This window comes from Oncorhynchus keta, chromosome 28 (assembly GCF_023373465.1).
Source record: "Oncorhynchus keta strain PuntledgeMale-10-30-2019 chromosome 28, Oket_V2, whole genome shotgun sequence".
NCBI lineage: Eukaryota > Metazoa > Chordata > Actinopteri > Salmoniformes > Salmonidae > Oncorhynchus > Oncorhynchus keta.
Window position 1 is genome coordinate 53,321,213 of NC_068448.1, and position 13,424 is coordinate 53,334,636.

At 44.8% G+C, this 13,424-nt stretch overlaps 1 protein-coding gene across 1 annotated transcript in view; it reads left to right on the plus strand.

The window, feature by feature from the left end:
- The window catches only part of LOC118361557 (cadherin-18-like), a 215,768-nt gene that overhangs the window by 153,254 nt on the left and 49,090 nt on the right, over positions 1-13,424 (plus strand). Inside the window, exon 7 of the mRNA XM_035741579.2 lies at positions 4,632-4,885. Coding sequence (XP_035597472.1) covers positions 4,632-4,885 — 254 coding nt within the window. The remainder of the gene's footprint in view (positions 1-4,631; positions 4,886-13,424) is intronic.

Here is a 13,424-nt window from a genome sequence, read left to right on the forward strand (position 1 = left end):
TAGATAATAACAGAGAGTAGCAGCAGCGTAAAAGGGGGGGGACAATGAAAATAGTCTGGGTAGCCATTTGATTAGATGTTCAGGAGTCTTATGGATTAGAGGTAGACGCTGTTTAGACGCCTCTTGGACCTAGACTTGGGGCTCCGGTACCGCTTGCCATGCGGTAGCAGAGAGAACAGTTTATGACTAGGGTGGCTGGAGTATTTGAGAATTTTTAGGGCCTTCCTCTGACACCGCCTGGTATAGAGGTCCTGGATGGCAGAAAGCTTGGCCCCAGTGATGTACTGGGCCGTACGCACTGCTCTCAGTAGTGCCTTGTGGATGGAGGCCGAGCAATTGCCAAACCAGGCACTGATGCAACCCGTCAGCTTGCTCTCGATTGTGCAGCTGTAGAACATTTTGAGGATCTGAGGACCATGCAAACTATTTCCAGTCTCCTGAGGGGGAATAGGTTTTGTTGTGCCATCTTCACAACTGTCTTAGTGTGCTTGGACCATGTTAGTTTGTTGGTGAGGTGGACGCCAAGGAACTTGAAGCTCTCAACCTGCTTCACTACACACCCCCCGTCGATAAGAATGGGGGCGTTCTCTGTCTTCCTTTTCTTGTAGTCCACAATCACCTCCTTTGTCTTGATCGTGTTGAGGGAGAGGTTGTTGTCCTTGCACCACATGGTCAGGTCTCTGACCTCCTCCCTATAGGCTGTCTCATCGTTGTTGGGGATCAGGCTTATCACTGTTGTTTCATCGCCAAACTTAATGATGGTGTTGGAGTCGTGCCTGGCCGTGCAGTCATGAGTGAACAGGGAGTACAGGAGGGGACTGAGCACACACCCCTGAGGGGCCCTAGTGTTGAGGATCAGCGTGGCAGAAGTGTTGTTACCAACCCTTACCAACTGGGGGTGCCCCGTCAGGAAGTCCAGAATCCAGTTGAAGAGGGAGGTGTTTAGTCCCAGGGTCCTTAACTTAGTGATGAGCTTTGAGGGCACTATGGTGTTGAAAGCTGAGCTGTAGTCAATGAATAGCATTCTCACATAGAGTTGAATTCGAAAGTTTACATACACTTAGGTTGGAGTCATTGAAACTTGTTTTTTAACCACTCCACATATTTCTTGTTGACAAACTATAGTGTTGGCAAGTCGATTAGGACATCTACTTTGTTCATGACACAAGTCATTTTTCCAACAATTGTTTACAGACAGATTATTTCACTTATAATTCACTGTATCACAATTCCAGTGGGTCAGAAGTTTACATACACTAAGTTGACTGTGCCTTTAAACAGCTCGGAAAATTCCATAAAATTATGTCATGGCTTTAGAAGCTTCTGATAGGCTATTTGAAATCATTTTAGTCAATTGGAGGTATACCTGTGGATGTATTTCAAGGCCTACCATCAAACTCAGTGCCTCTTTGCTTGAAATCATGGGAAAATCAAAGTAAATCAGCCAAGATCTCAGAAAAAAATTGTAGACCTCCACAAATCTGGTTCATGCTTGGGAGCAATTTCCAAATGCTGGTTCTGCTCACACTGCCCTACCCTATGCTCTGACCTCTTTCTCCCCTCTCTCTCCAGATGAAATCTCGCGTCTTGTGACGGCCGGCCGCCCAACAACCTGCCCGCTTGACCCTATCCCCTCCTCTCTTCTCCAGACCATTTCCGGAGACCTTCTCCCTTACCTCACCTCGCTCATCAACTCATCCCTGACCGCTGGCTACGTCCCTTCCGTCTTCAAGAGAGCGAGAGTTGCACCCCTTCTGAAAAAACCTACACTCGATCCCTCCGATGTCAACAACTACAGACCAGTATCCCTTCTCTCTTTTCTCTCCAAAACTCTTGAGCGTGCCGTCCTTGGCCAGCTCTACCGCTATCTCTCTCAGAATGACCTTCTTGATCCAAATCAGTCAGGTTTCAAGACTAGTCATTCAACTGAGACTGCTCTTCTCTGTATCACGGAGGCGCTCCGCACTGCTAAAGCTAACTCTCTCTCCTCTGCTCTCATCCTTCTAGACCTATCGGCTGCCTTCGATACTGTGAACCATCAGATCCTCCTCTCCACCCTCTCCGAGTTGGGCATCTCCGGCGCGGCCCACGCTTGGATTGCGTCCTACCTGACAGGTCGCTCCTACCAGGTGGCGTGGCGAGAATCTGTCTCCTCACCACGCGCTCTCACCACTGGTGTCCCCAGGGCTCTGTTCTAGGCCCTCTCTTATTCTCGCTATACACCAAGTCACTTGGCTCTGTCATAACCTCACATGGTCTCTCCTATCATTGCTATGCAGACGACACACAATTAATCTTCTCCTTTCCCCTTCTGATGACCAGGTGGCGAATCGCATCTCTGCATGTCTGGCAGACATATCAGTGTGGATGACGGATCACCACCTCAAGCTGAACCTCAGCAAGACGGAGCTCCTCTTCCTCCCGGGAAGGACTGCCCGTTCCATGATCTCGCCTTCACGGTTGACAACTCCATTGTGTCCTCCTCCCAGAGCGCTAAGAACCTTGGCGTGATCCTGGACAACACCCTGTCGTTCTCAACTAACATCAAGGCGGTGTCCCGTTCCTGTAGGTTCATGCTCTACAACATCCGCAGAGTACGACCCTGCCTCACACAGGAAGCGGCGCAGGTCCTAATCCAGGCACTTGTCATCTCCCGTCTTGATTACTGCAACTCGCTGTTGGCTGGGCTCCCTGCCTGTGCCATTAAACCCCTACAACTCATCCAGAACGCCGCAGCCCGTCTGGTGTTCAACCTTCCCAAGTTCTCTCACGTCACCCCGCTCCTCCGCTCTCTCCACTGGCTTCCAGTTGAAGCTCGCATCCGCTACAAGACCATGGTGCTTACCTACGGAGCTGTGAGGGGAACGGCACCTCAGTACCTCCAGGCTCTGATCAGGCCCTACACCCAAACAAGGGCACTGCGTTCATCCACCTCTGGCCTGCTCACCTCCCTACCACTGAGGAAGTACAGTTCCCGCTCAGCCCAGTCAAAACTGTTCGCTGCTTTGGCCCCCCAATGGTGGAACAAACTCCCTCACGACGCCAGGACAGCGGAGTCAATCACCACCTTCCGGAGACACCTGAAACCCCACCTCTTCAAGGAATACCTAGGATAGGGTAAGTAATCCTTCTCACCCCCCCTAAAAAGTTTTAGATGCACTATTGTAAAGTGGCTGTTCCACTGGATGTCATAAGGTGTATGCACCAATTTGTAAGTCGCTCTGGATAAGAGCGTCTGCTAAATGACTTAAATGTAATGTAAATGTAATTGGATCATTCAGAGATCCTCACTGAACTTCTGGATAGAGTTTGCTGCACTGAAAGTAAAGGGGCTGAATAATTTTGCACGCCCAATTTTTCAGTTTTTGATTTGTTAAAAAAGTTTGAAATATCCAATAAATGTCGTTCCACTTCATGATTGTGTCCCACTTGTTGTTGATTCTTCACAAAAAAATACAGTTTTATATCTTTATGTTTGAAGCCTGAAATGTGGCAAAAGGTCGCAAAGTTCAATGGGGCCGAATACTTTCGCAAGGCACTGTATGTATGTATTATTATTTATTGTTTTGTAGAAATTCTCCAGCTACTCCATTTTCATATTACACGTTCCCAAGTGGGGTCGCAAACCCTAGTTTGGGAGCCCCTGGTGCAGAGTTTGTTGTCCTTCTGGCAGGCTCTCCCATCTCAGCAAAGGAACTCCGTATTTTTTGTCACTAGTGATTGGGTTCTTGGTCACCTTTCTGACCAACGTCCTCCTTGCCCTTTTGCTCAGTTTGGTAGGACGGCCAGCTCTATGCAGAGTCTGGGTAGTTCCATACTTTTTCCATTTCCCAATGATGGAGAACACTGTGGTCTTGGAAACTTGGGGTCGCATACCCTAGTTTGGGAACAGCTGTATTAACCCTATCTCTCCCGAGACCCCAGCAAAGATTGGCTTTTCATTTATCTGCATGTCCAGCCCCTGTATTTGGCCTCACACTTAAGTGTTTTTCCATTCCATTTTACAAATGTCAATAAAAATGTTTTGCCAGAGCAAAAACCTGATAAAAATGAATTCATATGAATGCTGTACAGAAATTGTTTGCTCGCTGTGAAATTAATATGCAACTAGTCAGTGACAATTGTGTGGAGTTTGTGACAGCGACCATGTGAGATTATTACAGTATTATTTACAATATGTCATGGGATTTCTAATGATCTTCTTTGTAGAAGAACCCCTTACCTTGTAACAACACTTCTATAGCTTGTGAGCATCATAGAGCAAATGTTCCATGTGCGTGTTCGTGAGTATCTCAGCTTTTCATTGATAGAGCTAATAGTTTAAACCTCAAACCATTCGGTCTCACAAACACCGCTCTAGCTCAGCCCCCCATGAATCACACATACTAATGGTTGATATCTATTGATACAGAATAAATAGACTAAACCAATGGTATAACCCAGAAGTCTGTAGACATCTCAAACACACTGGTTTAAAACATGCTGGTGTTGCTGTGGGACGCATTGGTTTAAAATGTTGTAACATAGTACTTTAGTGGGCTACTTGCATTGTAATTACATGGTACCCAAGTGGAGTAAAGTATGTTCCTAATCCTGCATGTTTTCCTGGTGCCTTTTTCCTGGACATACAGCCACTGAACTATGAGAGGAAGAAGACCTACACCCTTCACATTGAAGGAGTGAATACCCACGTGGAACCTCGTTTTTCCTACCTTGGTCCTTTCAAAGACACTGCCACCTTAAAGATCACTGTGGGAGATGTGGACGAGCCTCCTGTATTCTCTATGGATTATTACATCATGGATGTTTATGAAAACGCTCATATTGGTACAGAGGTGGGGGCTGTAACAGCCCGGGATCCAGACAGCAAAAACAGTCCTGTCAGGTAAGAGCTTTGGAGACAATCTATTCTCTGTCTGCATCACCTCATCGCTAAGCCTGGGTAGTACAGTTTCCAGAACTAGGCTAATCATGTGTCCACTCCATGTTTTGTGTTCAAACATGATTCTCCAGTCTGGTCAGGCAAATGTTTTGTTGTTATGAGTATACATTTAACCACTAGACAACACATAATATGCATGTATGCTCACGCGCAAAGATATGGTAATATTAACCTGATTTAAAAAAAACATACAACCTTTCAAGTGTCCTAATAGGAATCAGCTTTCCTAGTTTGCACGGCATGGGCTCCAATTATCATGTCTAAAAGCTTAGGGCCATTCAGTCTATACAAACCTTGTATTCATTTTCACATTCCAAGAAATGAAGAGGGAATTGCGTCATAACCTCATATCAGATACAGTATATTATCCATACCCCAATAGATTGTAATCTAATAGTCCCTATTACATGATATAAGATCTTGGTTTGGTGAAACACCACACTGTACATATGGGAATTCCTCAACTGTATTAAACACTGAACCGCGGTCCCTTCACATGTTATTGTGGCCATATCTCTTTCCACCATGTCTGCAAAAGACAGGCTGGCTAGCCAGACCCTTTATGAAGAAAGATGTATCTATAATACATTTTCAAGGAGTGATAGAGATGCTGACGGAGTCTGACATTTTTTAAACAAGATTCTTATTGTGAATCAACAGTTTAAGATATTTGAAAGGGATTTGTGTTAAACAAAAGGAAATCTACATATGAAAGGGTCCTGGTGGGATACCTCCCCCTCGTCTAATTCGTAGAGCTCTCTGTCTCACTGTTCACCACCAGAATGGAAGAGACAATGGGAAAGGTTTGAATAAAATCCATTTGAACTGAGGAAAATAATATTCCTTGAGTTAGTGGTTGACGGTTTGCTGTTGGGGACAGATAGCAATATCTCTCTCTCTCTCTCTCTCTCTCTCTCTCTGATGCTGCTTTTGCCTCATGTATCATTTATGTTCCCTCAAGATACGAAGAAATAAGGCCAGTAGTTAGATTTTTTTTTTTATAATTTCAGGTCCCTTTGTTATTGACACATTTTAATTGCCGAACAAGGTGGTGAGTCATAATCATCACAGCAACATCTTCAAGTTCCTCTGACCAAGGTGCTGTCTGATCTGACACCTCCATGATGAGAGTTCTCTAGCAACTCCTTAAGTTACAGAGAGTAATAAACCGTGTCTCACTCGTAGTGCACTGTAAATGGTCTTCTGTAATAGTACTAACATATTTTTTAATAAAGCCCTATGTATGACTCAGGGTTAGAGAGTTATCTGATTACTAAAAAAAAAACTGTAGACACTAAAATATGAGGGTGCTTTGGGAAGGGTGATGGTTCTATGTGGAATCATAATGACTCAAATTGACCTTTGAGTTCTTTGATGGTTCTTTACAGTTCACCAAAGGGTTCTTTGCTCGTTTAGTCATAATTCAAATGTAGGGGAAGCAGCTCATTAGAATATTTTGGGGCGGCTCTTTTTGTGCAACCGTGAGTGAGTGTCATTCCAGTTCATCTAACATGTTGTTTTATGCCATTCTATACTATGGCCAGTGAAAGTGTCTTGTAAAAGACTTTGAGTCAATTGAGAACAATTGAGAATGGTTGACTAAATCAATCAATGGTTTTCAAGTCTCTCCTCAGGGAACTGCAGCTGTTCCAGAGGAAGCTCACTTGATTAAACTTGTCACCTAAACCCAATAATAACACCTATGGAATTTTAAGAATATAATATGGCTTCCCGTAATAAAAAAAAACCTGCATGGTTCTTTGAAAGGATCTACAAATAATCATTCTTTATAGAACCATTCTCCATAAAGGTTATATAAAGAACCATAAAAAATGGATCTATATTGCAATGAAAGGGGTTTTACATTTAGAAAATATGTTTGCAAAAAAATACATTACGACACCATTCAGTCTTCTCAATGACATTTAATTCAGCAGTGAAAAAAAGCCACAAGTTTACGTTTATTCCACAACAAGTCAGAGACCACTATGATGACACACCAAATGTGTTTGATTGATCCTTTTTGTCTTCCAATGCCTCTTAAAGACATACTCTGGAATTTTGGTGAATAATAAGCATTTTTTAAACCTCCCTCTTTGGGCTTGATGTGTCAATATGTAGTTCATACGTGCATATAATCTATAAGCATAATTACTGTTTTACCTCAATTAGACACGAAAATCCTAGTTTGAAAGCAACTGTTTCATGTAAGCTGTTTGGTACCATTTTTCCTACATTATCCCATACGTGCGCCAGCCCCCCTAGCAATTTGAATTCTTGCCAATGAGCTTCAGCCCCTCGCCATTTGAGCTACAGCTAGTAAGATGCACACTTAGAGAGAGAGAGAAATGACATGGTGCAAATATGAGGTAGTAGGCAGTTTTCAGGGACCACTTCTGTCCCGTGAGCGCTACTTTCAGAACAACTGGCTAAAAGTATACAGAAATACTGGAGAATCTCTTTACGGGAAAGCATTCCGAAAGTAACTGAAAGTAATCCGATAAGTTACTGAGTTTTGGTAATCCAAAAGTTACGTTACTGATTACAATTTTGGACAGTTAACTAGAACCTGTAAAGATTACATTTATAAAGTAACCTGCCCAATTCTGGACTTACTTGACCCCTATAAGGAGTATAGGCCATTAGCGAATGTCCATCTCAGGACACTGACATGTGAATAATTGACAGGCAAACTTTGTTGGAGGATTTCAGTTTACCAGGAAGAGTATAACTTTTGCCATCGTAATCAGTTACCTTATAGACTGATGCAAAACCCACCACACCAAGCAATTGATATGATGTGAGGTTGTGTTTAGACATTTTTTGTGCTGTCAAAATTTCACACTTCAAAACATTTCACTATTTCGACGTCTTATGGAATCACATGATCATGCAAACGCCCATTCTGTTTTTGATTCCTCCCATGTAATCACAAATGCTTGAACCTTGCTGTTAACATCTCTCTTTCAGTCTTAATTGATTCATTAAAAGATAAATTACCAACCACACATTCAATGTTCATATTACACAATAAAAATCTGACCTGCATATAGGCTAACATATGGATTTGTTTTAAAATGGTCTTAACGTGCATTATATAGCTATTTTATTTTATATCTTTGGACCTCTTTAATTATAAATATACAAATATATCTCATTTGATAAAATATCGAATTTGGCCTTTACTACGAAAAAAGTATGAAAATGTATACACTCTACTGTAAGTCGCTCTGGATAAGAGCGTCTGCTAAATTAATAAAATGTCAAATGTAAAAGTGCTTTTGCCGATAGAAATGGATTGAATAACACATTCATAAATGGCAGTATGCGGTTTTGAAGTGTCTGTCCTATATCGAGGAGATATAAGAAAGATCAGGAAATTTTAGTTTTTTGGATACACATTTAACCCCTGATTTGTGTTGCAACAAAACTACATCCATACTTCCATTAATTTGTATGGGTCACCTTCAGACGTGATCAGTGGGGGTTGTAGAGCAAAACAGAGAGCTTAGAGTGGCCATATTAGTTTGTAGGCCAAACCATTCCACTGCTACAGACGTTTTCATCAGAAGACCGATTTCCGGGATGTCTCATGGTCTGACAAACACCACTGTAGTGGTTGAAAAAGTTGCCATTCGTCATATTGAGTAAAAATACCTTAATATAACATGACTCAAGTAAAAAAGTGGAAGGCAACCAGTAAAATAATACTTGAGTAAAAGTATTTCGTTTTAAATATACTTATTAAGTATCAAAAGTAAAAGTATAAATAATTTCAAATCCCTTATATTAAGCAAACCAGATGGCATGATTTAATTATTATTATTATTATTTTTACATTCCAACACTCAGAAATAATTTATAACAAAGCATTTGTGTTTAGTGAGTCTGCCAGATCAGAGTCAGTAGAGATGACCATGGATTTTCTCTTGAGAAGTGGGTGAATTGGACCATTTTCCTGTCCTTCTATGTGTTCAAAATGTAATGACTACTTTTGGGAGACAGGGAGAATGTATGGAGTAAAAACTCAAATTAATTGTAGGAATGTAGTGGAGTAAAAATATTGAATAGTACTTTTAAAAATGGAATAGTACTTTAAAGTATACTTAACCCTTGTGATGTCTTAAGGATAAAAACAGAGTGCAATGACTCAGGGATAAAAAAAGTGTAGATTACGCGCAGAGCATAGCAGGTGTTAATTTCGCATTCACAGAAGGCAGGAATTAGAGTCACAGGCAGGCAATGGTCATACACAGGTAGGCAAACAGGCAGGTAAATCAAAACAAGGACTGAAGGCTCTAACTGGTTCACACAAACAAGCTAGAAAAAAGTTTCGTAGTCTAAATGAAGAATACCTCACAAAGGCACAAACAGAATAAACTGAACTAAATAAGGAGCTGATGAGACCAGGTGAGTAACTAACACAGGTGAAAGAAATGAACGAAAATGAAAGACAGGGCTACGTTCAAGAACACAATGAAACAGGGCTATGTACAAGAACACAACGAAACAGAACACAAGGTTGACTAAGAAAATAAAAACAGAACTTTACAGTACCACCAGAACTTACGAGCTAATGGTTCGGTGGTTCGTGTAATGCCCGGATGTCCTGACACCAAGAACTTGTTACACCATTGCATGAGTTGGGGCTAACAGCTGCTGGTATGTAATTCTTCCCAGCTGGTGTCTCAGGAGAAGCCTGGTCTGGGCTTCTTGTATGGCAGAGTGAACCTCCCACTGTACCAGTCCCATAATGCATGAGAAAGGAAGAATGGGTGTAGGGTCTGAGTTACTGGACAGAAGGTCAAACTGGCGGGAGAGAGCACCAGCTTTTACGTTTTTCTTTACAGGGACGTAAGTAACATAAAAATGGAAACGTGTGAAGCAGAGAGCCCAGCCGGCTTGTCTGGAGTTCAACTTCTTGGCCCCTCTGATATATTCCAGATTATGATGATCTGTTAGGATGAGAAAAGGATGTTGTGCGACCTCCAACCAATGGCGCCACTCCTCGAGGGCCAGCTTGATGGCGAGGAGTTCTCTGTTCCCCACATCGTAATTCCTCTCAGCAGGGGATAACTTCCTGGAGAAGAAGGCACAGGGATGTGATTTTGGAAGTGTTCCCACCCGCTAAGAGAGGATGGCTTCTACTCCTACTTCGGAGGCATCCACCTCCAGGGTGAAAGGAAAGGTCGGATCAGGTTGGCGAAGGACAGGAGCTGAGGTGAAGAGGCGGTTCCGAATGAACCGGCAATAGTAGTTGTACAACCCAATGAAATGTCGGAGTTCCTTAACGGTGGTGGGTTTGGTGACTTTGTTCTCGGTGACTTTGTTCTCGGTGACTTTGTTCTCATCCATGCTGACCCCTCCAGGTGTCCGTACGAAACTGAGGAAGATTACTAAGGTTACATGGGAGGTGTTCTTTTCAGTCTTCACATAAAGGTTATGGTCAAAGAGCCGTTGAAGAACCTTTTGCACATGCTGTATGTGTTCATTCAGGGAGTGTGATTAAATCAGGATGTCATCAATGTAGACGATGAGAAAGCAGTTGATTATATCCTGTAAAACCTTGTTTGTGAAGGATTGGAAGACGGCGGGGGTGTTAGTGAGGCCATAGGGCATGACCAGGTATTCGTAGTGCCCTTGTGTGGTGATAAAGGCCGTCTTCCATTTGTCGCGTTTACGGATAAGGTTATATGCACTTCTCAGGTCGAGTTTTGTATAGATGTTGGGGCGGCCCACTTGTTCAAGGGTCACTGGGATCAGAGGAAGAGGGAAATGGTTCTTTACCGTGATGTCATTCAGGGAATTCAGGGGGGGTGAGAAGGATTACTTATCCTATCCTAGGTATTCCTTAAAGAGGTGGGGTTTCAGGTGTCTCCGGAAGGTGGTGATTGACTTCCACCATTGGGGGGCCAGAGCAGCGAACAGTTTTGACTGGGCTGAGCGGGAACTGTGCTTCCTCAGTGGTAGGGAGGCGAGCAGGCCAGAGGTGGATGAATGCAGTGCCCTTGTTTGGGTGTAGGGCCTGATCAGAGCCTGGAGGTACTGGAGGCAGGGTCGTACTCTGCGGATGTTGTAGAGCATGAACCTACAGGAACGGGCCACCGCCTTGATGTTAGTTCAGAACGACAGGGTGTTGTCCAGGATCACGCCAAGGTTCTTAGCGCTCTGGGAGGAGGACACAATGGAGTTGTCAACCTTGATGGCGAGATCATGGAACGGGCAGTCCTTCCCCGGGAGGAAGAGCAGCTCCGTCTTGCCGAGGTTCAGCTTGAGGTGGTGATCCGTCATCCACACTGATATGTCTGCCAGACATGCAGAGATGCGATTCGCCACCTGGTCATCAGAAGGGGGAAAGGAGAAGATTAATTGTGTGTCGTCTGCATAGCAATGATAGGAGAGACCATGTGAGGTTATGACAGAGCCAAGTGACTTGGTGTATAGCGAGAATAGGAGAGGGCCTAGAACAGAGCCCTGGGGGACACCAGTGGTGAGAGCGCGTGGTGAGGAGACAAATTCTCGCCACGCCACCTGGTAGGAGCGACCTGTCAGGTAGGACGCAATCCAAGCGTGGGCCCACGCCGGAGATGCCCAACTCGGAGAGGGTGGAGAGGAGGATCTGATGGTTCACAGTATCGAAGGCAGCCGATAGGTCTAGAAGGATGAGAGCAGAGGAGAGAGAGTTAGCTTTAGCGGTGCGGAGCGCCTCCGTGATACAGAGAAGAGCAGTCTCAGTTGAATGACTAGTCTTGAAACCTGACTGATTTGGATCAAGAAGGTCATTCTGAGAGAGATAGCGGGAGAGCTGGCCAAGGACGGCACGTTCAAGAGTTTTGGAGAGAAAAGAAAGAAGGGATACTGGTCTGTAGTTGTTGACATCGGAGGGATCGAGTGTAGGTTTTTTCAGAAGGGGTGCAACTCTCGCTCTCTTGAAGACGGACGTAGCCAGCGGTCAGGGATGAGTTGATGAGCGAGGTGAGGTAAGGGAGAAGGTCTCCGGAAATGGTCTGGAGAAGAGAGGAGGGGATAGGGTCAAGCGGGCAGGTTGTTGGGCGGCCGGCCGTCACAAGGGTAGGGCAGTGTGAGCAGAACCAGCGGTGTCGTTTGACTTAGCAAACGAGGATCGGATGTCGTCGACCTTCTTTTCAAAATGGTTGACGAAGTCATCTGCAGAGAGGGAGGAGGGGGGGGGAGGAGGATTCAGGAGGGAGGAGAAGGTGGCAAAGAGCTTCCTAGGGTTAGAGGCAGAAGCTTGGAATTTAGAGTGGTAGAAAGTGGCTTTAGCAGCAGAGACAGAAAAGGAAAATGTAGAGGAGGGAACGAAAGGATGCCAGGTCCGCAGGGAGGCGAGTTTTCCTCCATTTCCGCTCGGCTGCCCGGAGCCCTGTTCTGTGAGCTCACAATGAGTCGTCGAGCCACGGAGCGGGAGGGGAGGACCGAGCCGGCCTGGAGGATAGGGGGCATAGAGAGTCAAAGGATGCAGAAAGGGAGGAGAGGAGGGTTGAGGAGGCAGAATCAGGAGATAGGTTGGAGAAGGTTTGAGCAGAGGGAAGAGATGATAGGATGGAAGAGGAGAGAGTAGCGGGGGAGAGAGAGCGAAGGTTGGGACGGCGCGATACCATCTGAGTAGGGGCAGTGTGGGAAGTGTTGGATGAGAGCGAGAGGGAAAAGGATACAAGGTAGTGGTCGGAGACTTGGAGGGGAGTTGCAATGAGGTTAGTGGAAGAACAGCATCTAGTAAAGATGAGGTCGAGCGTATTGCCTGCCTTGTGAGTAGGGGGGGAAGGTGAGAGGGTGAGGTCAAAAGAGGAGAGGAGTGGAAAGAAGGAGGCAGAGAGGAATGAGTCAAAGGTAGACGTGGGGAGGTTAAAGTCGCCCAGAACTGTGAGAGGTGAGCCGTCCTCAGGAAAGGAGATTATCAAGGCATCAAGCTCATTGATGAACTCTCCGAGGGAACCTGGAGGGCGATAAATGATAAGGATGTTAAGCTTGAAAGGGCTGGTAACTGTGACAGCATGGAATTCAAAGGAGGCGATAGACAGATGGGTAAGGGGAGAAAGAGAGAATGACCACTTGGGAGAGTGAGAGACCACTGTCTTGTTTACCAACGAAGAAGAAGCTGGGGAAGAAGAAGGACAAATGAAAGCGTTTTAGTGATTCATCAATGTAATTCATGTTGCCTCATTTTCCGGGATAGATAGGGGTAAACACGGCCCTTCAGTGGGGACACTCCAGGGCGTAAGTCAATAGCACAGTCCCCTGGGCGATGTGGTGGCAGAGTGGAGGCCTTAATTTTTCTGAAGACATTGCTGTACTGGTCGTATTCAGATAGTATGGTGCGTGGCACTGCAAAGGCAGAGTCCTCAATGGTGGTGACTCTGCAGGGTAGGCTGAGACAACTGGTGACGCAGGTAGAAGACCAGGACAGTAGTTCACCTTCACGAGATGGCAGGGTCCTGACGACAAAACCTTGGGTGTCTGA